The sequence below is a fragment of the Erpetoichthys calabaricus genome, chromosome 13, assembly GCF_900747795.2.
Source record: "Erpetoichthys calabaricus chromosome 13, fErpCal1.3, whole genome shotgun sequence".
NCBI classification, from domain to species: domain Eukaryota; kingdom Metazoa; phylum Chordata; class Cladistia; order Polypteriformes; family Polypteridae; genus Erpetoichthys; species Erpetoichthys calabaricus.
In genome coordinates this window covers 48,141,405-48,159,378 of record NC_041406.2, presented here as the reverse complement: position 1 = coordinate 48,159,378, position 17,974 = coordinate 48,141,405, and the positions used below count along the sequence as shown (strand labels likewise).

Below are 17,974 nucleotides of genomic sequence, written 5' to 3'. Positions count from 1 at the left end.
AAACTCCACGCAGGGAGGACCCGGGAAGCGAACCCGGGTCCCCAGGTCTCCCAACTGCGAGGCAGCAGCGCTACCCACTGCGCCACCATGCCGCCCAACATGTACTTGTACACCATCAAAATACTTGTTACTCCACGTCTGCAGAACATATAATACTAGTATACAATAAAATGAATAAAAGATATCTACATTTGGTTAGAAAGAAAAGGCAAACTTAAATGTATATATTCAACGTCTTTACACTTAAAAATGAATTTAAGATAAACCACTGCTTAATATTTTAGCATTTATCCTGGTAGACTTCAGAGCAAAAAGAAACATGTACTTGTACACCATCAAAATACTTGTTACTCCACTTCTGCAGAACATATAATACTAGTATACAATAAAATGAATGAAAGATATCAACATTTGGTTAGAAAGAAAAGGCTCATACATTGCTTTATTTCTTTCTCAAGGGTATCTTCCTTAATAAGTATATAATTTAATGTTCTTTGTTTCAATTTGCTTTATTTTTAAGATTACTTACTGCCCATTGCCATCCTGAATATCAACGGCTGTCTGGAGATCTGTGTTCCCTATGAGCAATCTCAAACATTCTGAATGACCATTTGCAGCTAAAGAGTAAAAACAAATGTATGAACAGCAAAAGAGAACAGTGAAAAAGAAATGCAAAATATACCTTTATAAAGCTAACAAAATTAATTAAAATATATTTCTATTTAATATGATAATCAAATAAGCACGAAGAATTAAATCTTTGAAAAGGAATATTCAGTTCAATTTCATGAGACAATCACACAATCAAGAGAAACATTTAAGTCTACCTGATAAAAGGTGGGAGATATTGTTATAAGAAAACTATTTAAGCTGAATCAACAAGGAATGTATACTCATAGATTTGACTGTCAAAATAATAATTTTGCTCATTCTTCTCTGTCACCTTCCTACAACAATGCCATGTAAGACTAAATATTTGTACTATGAGGAACTCCTTCTCATAAAACTTTTTCTGTTAGATGAACATTATTGGATATTCATACTGTTAAATACAAAAAGTAAACATCAACAATCAGATACCTGCTGCATGAATTGGTGTCCGCTTAGATGAATAGTCCTTCACAAGAATGGATGCTCCTTGATTGATTAACACATCCACACATTCTACATGTCCTTTAAAAGCAGCTAGATCAAGAGGTGTACGGCCATTACTATTTCTTACATCTAGATCCAGCAATGACTGAACCAAAACCTCTAAGGCCTGGTGATGACCATGGTATGCCTACAATAAAACAAACATTTATTTAAAATATCCATTTTACATAATATGAGGAACAAAGTAAAGAGTAAGTATCCTATAATATCTTTACACTGAAAAAGTTGCATGATTTCTCTTAATGTGTAGAAACCATATTAGATAACACAAAACAAAGAAAATGTCCTCCATGTGTCTATATTAAAGAGCAAGAAGCTATCCAGTCTCCAGAGCTAATCTGATATTTGCACATTTTTAATAGTAGAGGGCTCGCCCACCCCTGAGTTTGGTTTACCGGATATACAATTTAAAGGGATTGTTAGCTTCATGGGAATTGTTACATATGAATTATTTTCACTTTTACTTTTAAAAACTTTTGTAAAAACAATAACTTGTCCTTTATTTCCGGCCCTGGGTGTGGTTACGTCTCTTTCTTGCAGGACGTATAACGCTGCTCGCATAGTGAAGGGGGTACGGCTGAGAAGAAGCGGCCGGATCATCTGCTGGCTTTCTGCTGCTGGCGAGCTGCGTGTTTTGCTTGTCACTTGCTGTTGTTTTAAGACCTGGGAGCAGAAGAAGCGTGTCTGCCAACAGCATTCCAACAACTGCTAGGTTAGCTGTTCGTGGACTTGTTTTAAATGATGTCTCACTGCCTTGTCTCGCGTGACGTTGTAAAAACAATACTTGTCCTTTATTTCTGGCCCCGGGCGTGGTTAAATCTCTTTCTCGCAGGACGTATAACGCTGCTCTCGTTGCCAAGGGGAGGGCGGCTGAACACATGCTAAGGAGATGCTGTCAGATCGTCTGCTGTCTTTCTGCTGCTGCCGCGCTGCCCGTTGATCATTTTAAAGCCTGCACAACAGCTGTCCTTTTGCCACTTTGCATCTCTGCCGCTCGCGTTGTGAACAGCTGGATGGAGGGTGGCTGGGGCTTGGATTAAGGGTGGCTGAACGCATGCAAGGATAAGCAGTAGATCATCTGCTGGGTTTCTGCTGCTGGTGAGCTGCATGTTTTACTTGTCGCTTGCCGTTGTTTTAAGAGCAGTGATCAAGTTAAAGTGTCTCTCGCGGGACTTCAAATTGTCTTCCAAGAAGATCACGTCTCGTCTCCCTTGTCTCCCTCCCAAAGATTTTTTTTATAATAAAGATATTTTTTTTTAATGAAGACTGTCTTTAGTGAATAGAGAAACTGTATAATTTTGTTAAATCACATTTAATTTATTTAAATTATACAGCAAGGTCCAACTACAATATACTAACCAAAAAAGTGGAAAGTACTTATATTGTGAGATAGTAGCTATCTATACTATACTTTATAACTTTCCTGCTTTTCTGACAAACTTTTTATTGTTTTGGGCAAGTCTGAAAGAGTTATATACGTTTTGATATAACAATTCTGCTCATGCCTTGACAAGGTGAATGCAGATTTCTGCTTAACTGCAGCCTGTACTGCTTTCTACAGATTTTCAGTGAGATTTCAAGATTGCATTTTGACTCGGCAGGGCTATTCAATTGTTTTACTGTTGTTATAAAGGTAATGTAAAAATCTTTATTTCCTATTCTCTGTGTTAATTCTTTATTAAATATATATAATAGTTTAAAGGTATACATAGAACATGAGATCAAGTATTTTCCAATGTAAATATTTAAAACATTGTAATATGGCTTAAACTATTGCTCAGATATTTTCCTAACATAGCTTTATGCTCATAAGTGTACCCATGATTAAACAACATTTAAGCTTTAACGTCTGTGCTTTAGTTGTAATACAGCTAACTTGGTCAGTCTGCTTCAACAAAACCAGCATTCAGTTTAAGGATACAAAAGGAGGTGGAACAAACATACCAGATTCTCATTTTATAACACCATTAATAATAAGCAGTACTAGATACATGAAACAAATATAATTCTTATATCATGAAATTTATGATGTTTACACTCTTAAATACCTGTAACAGCTTATTATGAGATGACTGCTGAAAGCACATGCTTTACATGTACATCAGATTATTTGTTTCAGAACCATTATTTTTAGGTGCAGCTTAAGTGAAAATTATGACACATTAAAACTGAAATAATTAAACTACTTTTAGTTGCTATGAATGCAATGAATCACATAAAAACTGCAGTAAATTGTCCCAGGAGGCACTAATTTACAGAAAAATTAGCAAATGAAGTACTAATAACTACTTAAAATAACACTTTTTTTTTGCTTACCGCTAAATGTAAAGGACTAACAGGGGCTCTTGTATCATTGTCATTCAACATGTCTGAGCCAGATGACTCCATTAGCTTTAAAAGAAACAAAGATGTTAAAGTAAAATGTAAAAATTATTTACTCAGCATTAAAGTTTACAATCCATACTAATTAAAACATGCAAAACACTGCTATTTAAAACAAACCGTCTAATCTAATAAAAACAAAATGCACCACCTACTGATTATGTCAAAATAAATTATTTTATCAAACTGTAAAGAGTTAAATATTCTCAAAACTTTACTTACATGAAGTTACAACAAAACAACACCACCTCTCACAGTTTTCTATTATTATTGTGCTGTCATATCAATGTCTTGTATTCAAAGCAGCAAGTTAACAGTATTACTTGAAAGGCAAATTAGTTTGACTATGTTGTCTTCATCAGGACATGTACTTCCAGCAGACTTTTTTTTTAATCTCCAAGGTAGAGGTGTTTTTATTTTTTCACGATTACTGCTGCTGCGTTGTAGCTAGCTCTTATAGCAACACCCTGTATATGTCGACCTTTAATTTAAGTGTTTTGATGGATATCACAGCTTAGCTTTAAATAGGGCTGAACAGTATTTGGGTACATTATGAATGTAATCTTGTTTTAAAATATATTTTAAAATTCTCTGCTATAATGTTGGTATTAGAATTCACACCCATTTCTTTTACCCATGTTAACTCTGTTAATAATATGGCAATTCCACAAAACAGAAAGAAGCCCTTCACAACCACTCATTCGTGCCTCAAAACAACAAAGACAACAGAGAAAACGGGAAAAAATGCAAACTACTAAACAAAAACTCAAATCTAGTCAGCAGTGTTTCTGACATCCGTACACACTCTCTCACAGCTTGGGTAGCCATGTCTCTACTCCATAGTGTATATACAGTAACTAAAACATAACACTTAAGACTCGTACAAATGAAAAGGGGAAAAATCTTCAAGTGAAATATATACACAAGGGTTGTTCAAATAATTTTCAGTGTAATCTATTAAAAGTAATACCAAATTTATATTTTTCAACATAATCCCCATGAATTCAAATTTGCTTGCTAGAATGTTATAGCAGTTTTTCTATGCCATTAATATAAAAGTTTTATCTTGCTTGTTCATCTGCTGCTCTGTAGCAGGTGAAGGTCTGAAGAATGTGGGTTAACTATGGCAACTCTTCAAATTCACAGTTTCACAGAGCAGCCTTTAGAGCCCATGAATCCCAAGTTGGAGACATTATCGAGAAACATAACTGAAGGCAGAAAACAAGACAAATTTCCTCAAAAGCAGTTTATATGGGCAAGAAATGTCTCAATTCTTCAAAAATCCCTTATAAATTCATAGAAAATAAAGTAGCTTATACTTTACTGCAAAATTTCATATATGGCTAATAAATATATCTGCACAGAATAAATCTTTCAACTCCAGTTTTTTCACTTCATTTTAATAAGGGTTTTTTTTTGTTGTAAACAGTGTTATTTTTATTTAAGCCACTTTAAAAGAAACCATAACAAAAAAATGAAGGGTAATACTGATTTTAGTGATGCAAAAGTTTTTAATAGACAGTGCCTTGCAAAAGTATTCAGTGCCTTAACCAACTCTCTGGGTGCTGCATGGTGGCGTATCATATATATTTCATAATATAATTAAAATGGTTACTGTCTATGCGCAGTTTGCCAGCTCTCAGTATTGGTTTTATTATGATACAAAAACATATGTAAACTCCGTCATTTAAATTGACCTGAAAGGAAAGTACTGACCTGGACTGGATACATATATGAGGTAAGCTTTTATGTTGAAAAATGTCACTAAATACATGTCTGTTTCTGTGCTGCACTGAAAATATTTACAGTGCATCCGGAAAGTATTCACAGCGCATCACTTTTTCCACATTTTGTTATGTTACAGCCTTATTCCAAAATGGATTAAATTCATTTTTTTCCTCAGAATTCTACACACAACACCCCATAATGACAATGTGAAAAAAGTTTGAGGTTTTTGCAAATTTATTAAAAATAAAAAAACTGAGAATCACATGTACATAAGTATTCACAGCCTTTGCTCAATACTTTGTCGATGCACCTTTGGCAGCAATTACAGCCTCAAGTCTTTTTGAATATGATGCCACAAGCTTGGCACACCTATCCTTGGCCAGTTTCGTCCATTCCTCTTTGCAGCACCTCTCAAGCTCCATCAGGTTGGATGGGAAGCGTTGGTGCACAGCCATTTTAATATCTCTCCAGAGATGTTCAATCGGATTCAAGTCTGGGCTCTGGCTGGGCCACTCAAGGACATTCACAGAGTTGTCCTGAAGCCACTCCTTTGATATCTTGGCTGTGTGCTTAAGGTCGTTGTCCTGCTGAAAGCTGACCCGTCGCCCCAGTCTGAGGTCAAGAGCGCTCTGAAGCAGGTTTTCATCCAGGATGTCTCTGTACATTGCTGCAGTCATCTTTCCCTTTATCCGGACTACTCTCCCTGTCCCTGCCGCTGAAAAACATCCCCACAGCATGATGCTGCCACCACCATGCTTCACTGTAGGGATGGTATTGGCCTGGTGATGAGCGGTGCCTAGTTTCCTCCAAACGTGACGCCTGGCATTCACACCAAAGAGTTCAATCTTTGCCTCATCAGAAAGAATTTTCTTTCTCTATATCTGAGAGTCCTTCAGGTGCCTTTCGGCAAACTCCAGGCGGGCTGCCATGTGCCTTTTACTAAGGAGTGGCTTCCGTCTGGCCACTCTACCATACAGGCCTGATTGGTGGATTGCTACAGAGATGGTTGTCCTTCTGGAAGGTTCTCCTCTCTCCACAGAGGGCCTCTGGAGCTCTGACAGAGTGACCATCGGGTTCTTGGTCACCTCCCTGACTAAGGCCCTCCTCCCCTGATCGCTCAGTTTAGATGGCCGGCCAGCTCTAGGAAGAGTCCTGGTGGTTTCGAACTTCTTCCACTTACAGATGATGGAGGCCACTGTGCTCATTGGGACCTTCAAAGCAGCAGAAATTTTTCTGTAACCTTCCCCAGATTTGTGCCTCGACACCATCCTGTCTCAGAGATCTACAGACAATTCCTTTGACTTCATGCTTGGTTTGTGTTCTGACATGAACTGTCAAGTGTGGGACCTTATATAGACAGGTGTGTGCCTTTCCAAATCATGTCCAATCAACTGAATTTACCAAAGGTGGACTCCAATTAAGCTGCAGAAACATCTCAAGGATGATCAGGGGAAACAGGATGCACCCGAGCTCAATTTTGAGCTTCATGGCAAAGGCTGTGAATACTTATGTACATGTGCTTTCTCAATTTTTTTATTTTTAATAAATTAGCAAAAATCTCAAGTAAACTTTTTTCACGTTGTCATTATGGGGTGTTGTGTGTAGAATTCTGAGGAAAAAAATGAATTTAATCCATTTTGGAATAAGGCTGTAACATAACAAAATGTGGAAAAAGTGATGTGCTGTGAATACTTTCCAGATGCACTGTAGTTCCTCCATAAAATTATTTTATTTAAGGATCACAAAGATTCTCATATAGACAATATAGTATGTTTTATTAAAGTAAAAATGAAAAATAAAGGCAGTTAAAAAGAAAACAATTAGCTGCAACTGAAAATGACATGTTTAATGTATAACTGAAGCCTTTTTTTGGTTGAATGTTACAATTAACTTCTTAGTCAGTGAAAGGAGATGCATTTTTAATCACAGGCAAAGCAAATGAATATCACTGTCAAATACTGTGGAAGTTTAAAAAGAATCAAATGATGTACAGTACTATGCAGTAAAAGCTTCAAGACATGTACACTCACCACATCTAAAGGTGTTTCACTTGCAATCTGAAAAAAACAAATACATTTTAGGCATTAATAAAACAGAAAACAAACATTTCTTTAATGTTATAAACACTGAATTCTGCAAATTACAATGTTCGTTATAAACTCTCAAATTCTTTAAGAAATTTTATTAACATTTATATGGGCTTTTGCATGAATATAATCTTTCTAAGCTGTATTTAATGCGTAAAGTAAATTCTAAACAGTTAATTTTTTTCCAGCTTGAAAAACACCTTGAATCAGTTACTGTCAGGATATTTGCTATACTAGCACGCCCGTTGACTTTTCTCATGTGGCACATTCATGCATCTTCCTTTTATGATTTAGTCCCTCGTGTACATGCCTCACTCATTTTATGATTTCCTCTTATAGAAGCTCAGCTTGAAGCAGTAAAGAATGAATGGATATCTTCACAGAAAAAAAAAAAAAACTTTTCAGATAGGGAAATGTGTTTTTTTTTTTTTTTTTTTTTTTTACTTTTTACACTAGAATTACCAGAGTCTACGAAAAAACTCGTAGATCCGGCCCACCTTAAAACCGTTCTCACCTCTCTTTTGTCTTCTAAATGTGCCGATTAAGACAAACAGCAAGCAGCCGGCTATTCCATACCCCACTGCCGCAGAACGTTCACTAAGTTTTCCCAGCTCATGCCTTGTTTGATTATCTAGGAGTGACTAAAGTGCTGGAGTTTTAGAGTGGAAATAATAGATAGCTATTTGGAACACATGCATTTCATGTGTGTTCTATTTCTACAGTAATCTGTGTAAACACATTTTTAAAACAGAAACTTTTTTCATATTCTAGTAGTAAATGACAAAATGTAGGCATAAACTATATAATGTATGAAGCCTGAAGTCCAAAGATGAAGTAAATACTTTCACAAAAGATTCAAGGAATAGACAACAGCTTCACTGGCATAGCGGTAAGATTTGCTGACTTGTGATCAAGAGTCCCCGGTTCGATCCCTGCTCTCTCCTATATTTGCTGTTTTCAGTAGTGAGCTGCTCTTTTTGTTAATATTATACAGTACACACATACATTTGGTTTGCATCTGTAACACACGGTGTGCATTTATAGGACTTGTAAAAGTTACCGTTTTTTTTTAACTTTTATTCTCTCTAAATCACAATCATGATACATACTTCCGCCCCCCCCCCCCCGGGATCTGACGCTGTTATTTTTCATTTGAATCGGAATAACTGGAGATGTGAGTGGTGTTTTGAGACAATGGAACTGGATATTCTCTCATCTGGAGGGATAAAAGCTGACACACAAACGCTGGCGAATCTGCCTTCTTCGTATCTCACCGTCACTTGATTTTTTTTTTTATTCAGTTTTATTGAGTGTTCCTGCTCATGCTGATTTAGTGTGCACCTTATGGTGTATGATGTCAAAAAAAAAAAAAAAACACAAACGTAGGTATATATGATATTTGGAATTATTCGTTTTATGACCTGTATAGTACATTTCGGAAAAACTTTGTGGCACGGATGCAACATTATTCATCCATCCATCCATTTTCCAACCCGCTGAATCCGAACACAGGGTCACGGGGGTCTGCTGGAGCCAATCCCAGCCAACACAGGGCACAAGGCAGGGAACCAATCCTGGGCAGGGTGCCAACCCACCGCAGGACACACACAAACACACACACACACCAAGCCCACACTAGGGCCAATTTAGAATCGCCAATCCACCTAACCTGCATGTGTTTGGACTGTGGGAGGAAACCGGAGCGCCCGGAGGAAACCCACGCAGACACGGGGAGAACATGCAAACTCCATGCAGGGAGGACCCGGGAAGTGAACCCAGGTCCCCAGATCTCCCAACTGCGAGGCAGCAGCGCTACCCACTACGCCACCGTGCCGCCCCTAACATTATTCATATTATTCATATTCATTCGCATAACATCATGCGGTTTGTAATCAGTGACTGCATGTTTTTTTTCCCCGATCTTGCCAGTCCCCACATGTTGCTGTATGCTGTTTCTTTTGTACTCCAGGACATGCAGAGGATAGAATAGTACAGAGCAGTAACTTCAGCGCTATATGCAGTCATCAGATTCAAATGTTAACTGTTCACAGACACGCAAGGATCGTCTTTCCTACATTTACAACGTGTGTACCTTTTACAATGTACACGCTTCTCTCTATGCTGTGGTTCCTATTACACACCTGAAAGAAAGAGACAACATATGTAAAAACATCATCTCACTAATGTAATATTATTTGAAAACGAACAGCGTCAGATCGGGTGTGGATTTATGTTGGCGCTATTACTGAAAGAAAAAAAAGATCAACATGAGCGTTGATCCTGCAGCACTGAATAAGCTCATGCGCTCTAACATTCCCACCCCCCCCACCACTCTAAGAAACTCACTCACTCCTATATTTGCTGTATTCAGTAGTAAGCTGCTCTTTTTGTTAATATTATACAGTGCACACATACACTTGGTTTGCGTCTGTACTTGCGCTGTTACTTAGAGTCAGATCGGTTGGCGGGGGCGGGGGAGAATGTTAGAGTGCATGAACTTATTCAGTGCAGCAAGATCAATGCACATGTTGATCTTTTTTTTCTTTCAGTACATGTGTCTTCCCTGTTTGTTTATATATCTAGTGACTTCTCTGCCTGTCTGTCTGTCTCTCCATTACGCAGTGCTCTGTCTGTCTGTGTGTTATGGATGTTAAAAATAACAGTTATAAGGACACTTGTTCATGTTAATTGCAGTCTCATTTGTAAAAATATTTTAAAAGGAGCATCCCACATGAAAATATAACGATCTCATTAACTGACAGTACATACCAATTTATAAATTTTATGACCATTTGAGGTTAAAAAGAAAAAAAAAAAAAAAAAAAAGAACACTTTCTCTTCAACAGGGAATCGAACTCAGGTCTCTGATGGACAGTAAGCCTGCTACGCTCCGAGACAGCAAATCTTACTGCTACGCCACGGAAGCTGTTGTATTGTTCTTGAACCTTTTGTGAAAGTGTTTATTTGATATTTGGACTTCATGCAGCTTCACACATTCTACAGTTTATGCCTACATTCTGTAACATTTATTACTAACATATGAAAAAGTTTCTGTTTTAACAATGTGTTTACAAAGATTACCGTAAAAACGGAACACACATGAAATGCGTGTGTTCCAAATAGCGATCTATTATTTCCACTCTAAAACTCCACTTCACTCCCAGATAATCAATCAAGGCATGAGCTGGGAGATGCTCGTGCACGTTCTAAGTCAGTGGGGGAATGGAATAGCCGGCTGCTTGCAGCTTGTTTTTATCTGCGCATTTAGAGGACAAAGGACGCTGGCGGACAGGTGCAAATGGTTTTAAGGTGGGCCGGATCTACGAGTTTTTTCGTAGACTCTGATAATTCTAGTGTTAATGAACCTTGTATGAGCTGCACAGAACATTATAGTATTGCTTACAAGTGTCTGGAGGGAAGATTATGTCCCTGCAATGTGCCAACAGTTATGTAAAAAACCACTGTCCAGAGTAGATGTACTGTCTTCTTCCATGACAATTCAGTCATATTCATACTTTTTGCACTCAGTTTTTAAGGGTAAGCAGTAGTTTCAGATATGAATGTCAAGAGCTTTCATGATACGACTGATTGGGCAGCTGTACTCGTTTATTACCTGTCGATAAAGTTCAGCAGTGTCCATCTTACAGTTCATGAGTGGTTACTTCTTTTAGTGCATGACGTGTGCACACAATCTGTCCCTTAGGATTTGTGCATATTGTGGGAGGATGTACTTTTAGAACTTGTAAATCATATATTCTAGTGGAACCTGCTTTTATGATTTTTTTTTTCAGGATCAGGCTAAAAAATGGCTATAGTATTAGTTTTCAAGGCACCAAGGATAGTGAGCACTGTGACATGACTTTCCTGTAGTACATCTACATATTTATATATATGTACATACATACACACACCCATGCCACCTTTGCATATACTTGGCTTTGATAAGCTTCTACTTTTAAATACATTCTATCTCATACAGTAGTATCTTTGAGAGGAACATTCTCTCCACTGCAGCATCATCTAAACCTTACCAATTTTTCTGGTTCCTTAACTATAGCACAATGTTCAAGATAAGCAAAGCTGTGGTGCAGTGATTTTGCTTTGTTCTTGCGTGAACAGTGCTTAATGTTCTCATGCTGTTACCACTCCTGCAAATCACTGATACAAGTACAGATTTGGTCATTATAGTGCTATTAGAATTAATATTGCCTGTTCTTCTCTTGCTTTGCACAGTACAGCAGGAGTTAAGAGGCATCTTCCTATCTTGAACAGATAGTGGTACTGTATGCTTTGGCATTTATACATATTGCACACAGACAGTTTATGCATCACGTATCCCTGGTAAAATTTCTGTAAGCATGTTTTACTTTAAAGTCCATTCATGTAGTAGAGTAAGCAAGGTATTCCTCTATCAGTTGGATTAACAGCTAAATGCACCATGACAATTACCTATGTATCTCCTTGTGTCTCCTAGGAAGTTTATATAATGCACTACTGTTACATTTCTCACCTGTAAGTGATCTGGTTCCAGTATGACTACTTAATATATTGATCTGCATGCTGTGAGTAACTTCAAGAAGTTTATGTCAAATGATTTCAAATCTAAATGTTATAATTGTCATGGCTGGTTTCTTTTTTTCCATGCTCTGGTAGCAGAAGTGACAAAATGAGGAAGGAGGAGTAGGAACAAGACCATGAAAGGAAGATACAGAAAAATAATTCATCAAAAATGGTTAAGGATGTGCTTATAATTTAAATCTCCTGTCAAAGATGTCAGTGCTACTGATAGAAGTTTTAGTCCAAGATAGTAAAAAGTTACTAAAATTAGTCAGATTAAATGCCTAGAAATACATTAAAGCGGTTCTCATTTCATCATGAGAACTGTTAAACACTGCATTTTGTCCTCATCCCTTTTCTTTATTCTGAGGGTTAGTTAATGATGCACATCTAAGAGCAACATTTTTGTTTCCAAATGATAAAAGAAATTAAAAATAAAACATTTCAAAAATCAACTACACATATTGTAAACACACTCACCAGCTCCAGACACAAACGGTGACCATAAGCTGCTGCATAATGAACAGCATTATATCCCTGCTTATCTCGAATTCCAGGGTTAGCATCATTCCGAAGCAGATACTCGAGGCACCTGAAAAGCAAAGTATGTCCATTTAAATATTCCTGCTAGCTTTAACACTATATAAAACTACTATCACAAAGAAATGTATGAGTCTTTATACCTGTGACAAACAGAGTGATTGTTAAAGCTTACAATTTTTGCAAGTTATCTCTTAATGAGAAAAGAAGGCTAATTTCATGACAAACACTGACAAAAGGCTATGCCACATAAGGCGACTTTGCCAGCAATTTTCAGCTGAGGCATTCATTTACATAATTTCAGCCAGTCAGAGGCAGTTGGCATCATACTCCCCTGAAGTTAATCGTCTAATATGACGTACCCAACAACTGAGACCAACTTGTCTGCGACTTGCTAGGTTAAAATGAAACAGGCTTGATTTTCTAATTGGTCAGAAGGATGGGCTCTTTGTGTGCCAGAATTGAGAATGAATGAGCATTCAGCCAGAAGTACAATGCATAGAACATAGCAACGAGAAATAAGGAACAGGCATATTTTGAAGCTCACAGAGAGAAGAGAAGCTCAGCTGTCTGATGTTTTGTGTTTTATGGTCTAAAACAGAATGGAAAAAATAGAATGAAAGGGACAAGACTACAGCTGAACCCCTTTCATACAGTGCAGTTTTTGTCAGGCAGAACACTATTGTCTGTCAGAAAAAAAGAGTAAGCACGACTTTACTGAAAGATTGGTACATGGCAGAAAATGTGACATGGGCTGTGATTTTTAGTTGTATAATCTGACTTGGTGCAGTGATGAGATCAGTGACTGCCATCAACAAGTCTGACATACCGCACAGCAAAAAGCAATGTGACACTGACTTAAGTTGATGCTGGCATGGAAATTGGATAGAAAGACATAAGCAACTAGAAGAAACCACTGATGAAAGGGCAAACCTTTTTCTATAATGTCCATGTATTGTTTTGAAATGGATTGGTCTACAAATAAGCTACTCCAAATCCACTGATAACAAATAGCAATTCAATGCATGACAAAATCATTACAAACAATATAATGACAAATTCAGACTCTACTTGTAAATTAAATAAAAATACAACAATACATGCATGACCAACTTACTTTCCATCCGTGTCGGAAGCTGCTGCATAATGCAGTGGTGTGCAGCCACGCTCGTCAAGATCATTCACACTTGCTCCTGATCCCACAAGAGCAAACAGGCACTGGTAGTTGCAGTTAGCAGCAGCATAATGTAAAGGGGACCTAAAAGAATAATAGTATTACCTTGTTTATCCTTAACTTTAGATGTTTGATAAGTCAGTCTACACATTGTATTTCATAAACTTTATTTTTTTTTAATGTTACATTAAATGGGAGACTATTAAGTTCTAAATGAACAGCTATTTATAATTCCTACATTTATTATATTGTGTGAATCCTAGCCCAGTCATTCTGGGTAGAATATTTATCTGGTGACTAGACAGAACAACCTGGGTAATAAGGCCATCCTGGGAACACCTAATAAATACTTGGCAATCATCTCAGTTTAGGAAGAATTCAGTTCTTACTTTCAGAATGGCTCTTACATCTCATAAAAGGTCAGGGACATGGAATATGAATGGATTCCAGTCAAGACTATATTGATTAAAGTTGCTACAATTTACAATTTATGGATAAGAAGATCAACAGTAACTCTTTGCATTTATATAGCGCTTTTCTCACTACTCAAAGCGCTCAGCAATTGCAGGTTAAGGGCCTTGCTCAAGAGCCCAACACAGCAGAGTCCCTATTTAAATTTATGGGATTCAAACCGGTAACCTTCCGATTGCCAGTGCAGATCCCTAGCCTCCAAGCCACCACTCCGCCATTGCTGCTGGAGTGGAAACAGAGGTAAATATCAAATAAAAATGAAACTTTTGTAGCAATAAGAATAAGGGGCACAAATAAAGATATGGATTAAGCTAACACTAACATACGGAGACACAAAACTTCATATAATTTAAGCCACGCAAACTCTGGGTAAATGTATCGTACCCTCACTGAAACTTCTGTTTATTCTTTTTTTTTTTTTTTTTTTTTTTTTTATATAAACACTGTCACAATTTTAAGATCTCTGGCAGGAATCTCTGTTCTTTTCAGTTAAAAGATATGGGAGTAAACTTTTTGGAGCCGAAAATAATATTCATATTTATACAGCTTATACTTACTGTTAAAAAAAAGACAAAATTCTACTTTAAAACATGATCTCCTAATACTTTATTTTACAGTGAATCTGAATACTCTCCATTTCTAGTAAATATTTTATTATGGGATTTAAATACACATACTGTACTTTTTGACAAGCTTTCATCACATGAACTCTGACACTTCCAGGTATAATTATTATCTTCTACAGAATCTACTGACCATGGTGGAATAAACGGCTAAATGAAAAATGTACTAATTTCCATCTAATGAAATGCTAAATGAAAGAAAACCTTAAAAAAAAACAAAAAAAAAAAAAAACATTGTTGCAATACTCAACAACTGTAAAACTGTTAAAAATCAGCTTCATTTCTATATACAGACCAGATATTTTATTGAGAGTTTAATTGGCCATTTATGTGTATTAAAACTGTGAAAACCAAGAAGAAGCAAAACTGTCAAATGTAATATAATTTAACAGGAATAAATTAAGAGATACTAAAAATATATTGAACTGAAACCTACCTTCCAAACTTATCTTTTTTATTGAAGTCTGCACCACTGTTAAGCAAAAGATTCAGACATTCCAAATTCCTAAAGAAAAAAAAAATACTTCAAAAATGTGAATCATACAACATCATCATTTATTTTAAAACGACAACATATTCTACTGAATGCACATTAAAAAGCAAAGATCACAATGAGAGAAATAATTAATGCCAGTTAGAATAAGATTAACCTTGAATTAGTGAGAAAATGGCACATCCATCTACTGTATTCACTACCAAAACTATTTAAATCTATTTCAAGTTTGTTAGGCTGGAGTCTACTTAAATAGCACAGGGTCAACAATAGGAATCAGCCCTGGATGGGACATCATTCAAATGCAGGGTCTACTCAACAACATACCCATGCTCACACTACCCCCAAAAAAATAACCCATGAAGATGCAAGTGACATGTTTTAAGCATTTAATAACTCATTTCAGAGTGGTGAATAATTGCATATGTAAGAGATGGAAATAAATCTATTGTTTCTAGAGAATTGTTTTAGTTGTAGATAGATAGATAGATATTGTACATCCAAGTTCTAGAGACAAATACTAGAATGAGGATAATACATGTATATGCTTCTCATCAACTAATATAATGGGACTGTGGTACATTAACTTTGAACTGCCCTAATAATTTGGAAGTTTTTATCTCATTTGGCACCCATGTAAGATGTCTGTTTATGATATATCTACATTTACTACAAAAATAGATTTTCAGAGTTTATTAAACTGCTTTTGCAAATAACAAAGACAAGACTGTATGGCTCCCAAATTCATCTAGACCTCTAGCAACATGCATTATGAGGGGCAAGGAGATTTCTGATATCACTTGTTCTGTGTCTACTTTTAAACAGTTAACAGTCTCACTTACGTGTTGTAATAAGGGACTTGTTGGGAGATAATTTAGGCATTCTGATCATCTTTTAAGTTTCTGAATTCAGATGCTCCACCACCAAACGTGGTTGCAATGAAATGGCTAAGGTGTGTGTTTTTTGGGAGAGAGTTATGGTGTGTATAAAAACCAGTACCAACATTTAGTAAAAGCCAATGAGAGCATGATTACAAAATGGAGTTGTAAAAATTACATGCCTGCATTATAAATATGTGAATCATTATTTCTAAGCACAAAAAAGATCTGCATTTTGGAGTATTTCATCTACTTTTTATGAAAATACATATGAGAGGATGCTTCAATGACTCTTGCAGGACTATGTTCTATATACAGATTCCAAGAACATTTAAATTAGATTTTATTCTTGTATGGTTAACAAAACATACTTCACATCTTGATGTGCCATGCTCAAGTTCACAATAAAATAAACAAACACAAAATAAATTCCATCTATGGAAGGCACTCAACACTTTACCATTTACTATCAGTTAAAAAAAATTCAACCAATAGAATTTGAATGTTGTGTTAATGGGAAATTACTCATGGGCACTTAAACATTTAAAATGAACAAATCTTTAACTTCAGGGTTAAATATACCTGTCTGTGCGAGAGCATTCTATTACGTCATTGCATCTAAAGCAATAAGATGTCAAAAGAATTTCCCTAAGATCTTGGAGAGGGAGTCGTTCACAGACACAAGTCAGAAAATTGTAGAAAAGCCAGTAAGAGCCTCAATAAACATTTTAGGTCAATTATTAGGAAACAGAAGTCTTCAAGCATAGGGAAACTTCTGCTAAATTGTTTAAATGAGTATACAAGTTAACATATATGCCTTGTCAAAGGAGGAAAGTAAGTTTTATAAAGTATATAAATTTATCATAGTCCAGTAAATTTAACTTCAGTAAACATTTACATTAGGACTACCTTAAGCTGTAATTATAAGTTTTGTTTTTTAATACAAGTACATATCGATCAAAACACTTTACAAATTAGGCACATTTTTATCAACCAATTTCAAAACACAGAATTAAAGAAAAGCTAAATTTGAAACTTTATAAGAAGACACTTGTCATCCAAGGTTTTTCTGAAAGGCTTGTATGATTTAAGAAGTTGGGTAATAAGACAATACCATAAATATGAAATGATAAATATATAAGAGTTGATTATGCTTCTCCATACCCTCCAGCTGCAGCTGCATGTAAACAAGTTCTTCCAAGATCATCTGGTGTATCAATGTCAAAGCCTGAAGAGTAAAAAAAAAAAATGATTCAATTTCATTTTTATGCATTTACATATAGAGCACCAAGTCCTTCATAGAGCTGAATACAAATAAAAACTGAATTGTTTCTTGCAGCATTTCTACCTCAACATAGAAAGCTACTTTTTCAAGTGTAGCTCCTTCACAAATGCTGTATCGTGTACGGTTACCAATCTTTAATTTAGGTATGCTAGAACTGAAGAATTTTCAGAATCACATGTATAAATTATTACTACAATCCAACATTTCCTTCCCTCTACTGATAAATACTTTTAATGCCTTTATCACTAGTTGAGTGCATTATTGCAATCACTTTTACAATCTTACTATTTAAAGTACTATTAAAGGATCAAAATGTTGATGCCAGGTTTCTAACATAGACAAAGGATAATGAATGCATCATCCTTCAATAGGATCAACTACAATCATTTCCTGTGCAATATCATATTATCATTAGCAGTTTGCTACAGCAAAACCCAAAGACTTATTTTTAATGCTTCTTGCTAATCATAGTGTAAAAACCATACTGACTTCAAAACCAAGGTTCAGTATTTGACCATGAAATGGAAAGTTTAAGCATATTCAGCAGAGCTGTGCTAATGTCTATAATCTTTGGCTAGGTTGATGACTTTCTGTCTAGCAG

At 36.1% G+C, this 17,974-nt stretch overlaps 1 protein-coding gene across 2 annotated transcripts in view; it reads right to left on the bottom strand.

Annotated features, from left to right (window-relative positions):
• ankrd28b (ankyrin repeat domain 28b) overlaps positions 1-17,974 on the bottom strand; it is a 167,833-nt gene that overhangs the window by 21,504 nt on the left and 128,355 nt on the right. For both annotated transcript variants that reach the window (XM_028818209.2, XM_028818208.2), the window contains exons 12-19: positions 17,253-17,316; positions 15,154-15,222; positions 13,567-13,707; positions 12,390-12,501; positions 7,296-7,322; positions 3,472-3,546; positions 1,081-1,282; positions 530-617 (exon numbers count right to left, since the gene is read on the bottom strand). In XM_028818209.2, the coding sequence (XP_028674042.1) occupies positions 530-617; positions 1,081-1,282; positions 3,472-3,546; positions 7,296-7,322; positions 12,390-12,501; positions 13,567-13,707; positions 15,154-15,222; positions 17,253-17,316 (778 nt within the window). The remainder of the gene's footprint in view (positions 1-529; positions 618-1,080; positions 1,283-3,471; positions 3,547-7,295; positions 7,323-12,389; positions 12,502-13,566; positions 13,708-15,153; positions 15,223-17,252; positions 17,317-17,974) is intronic.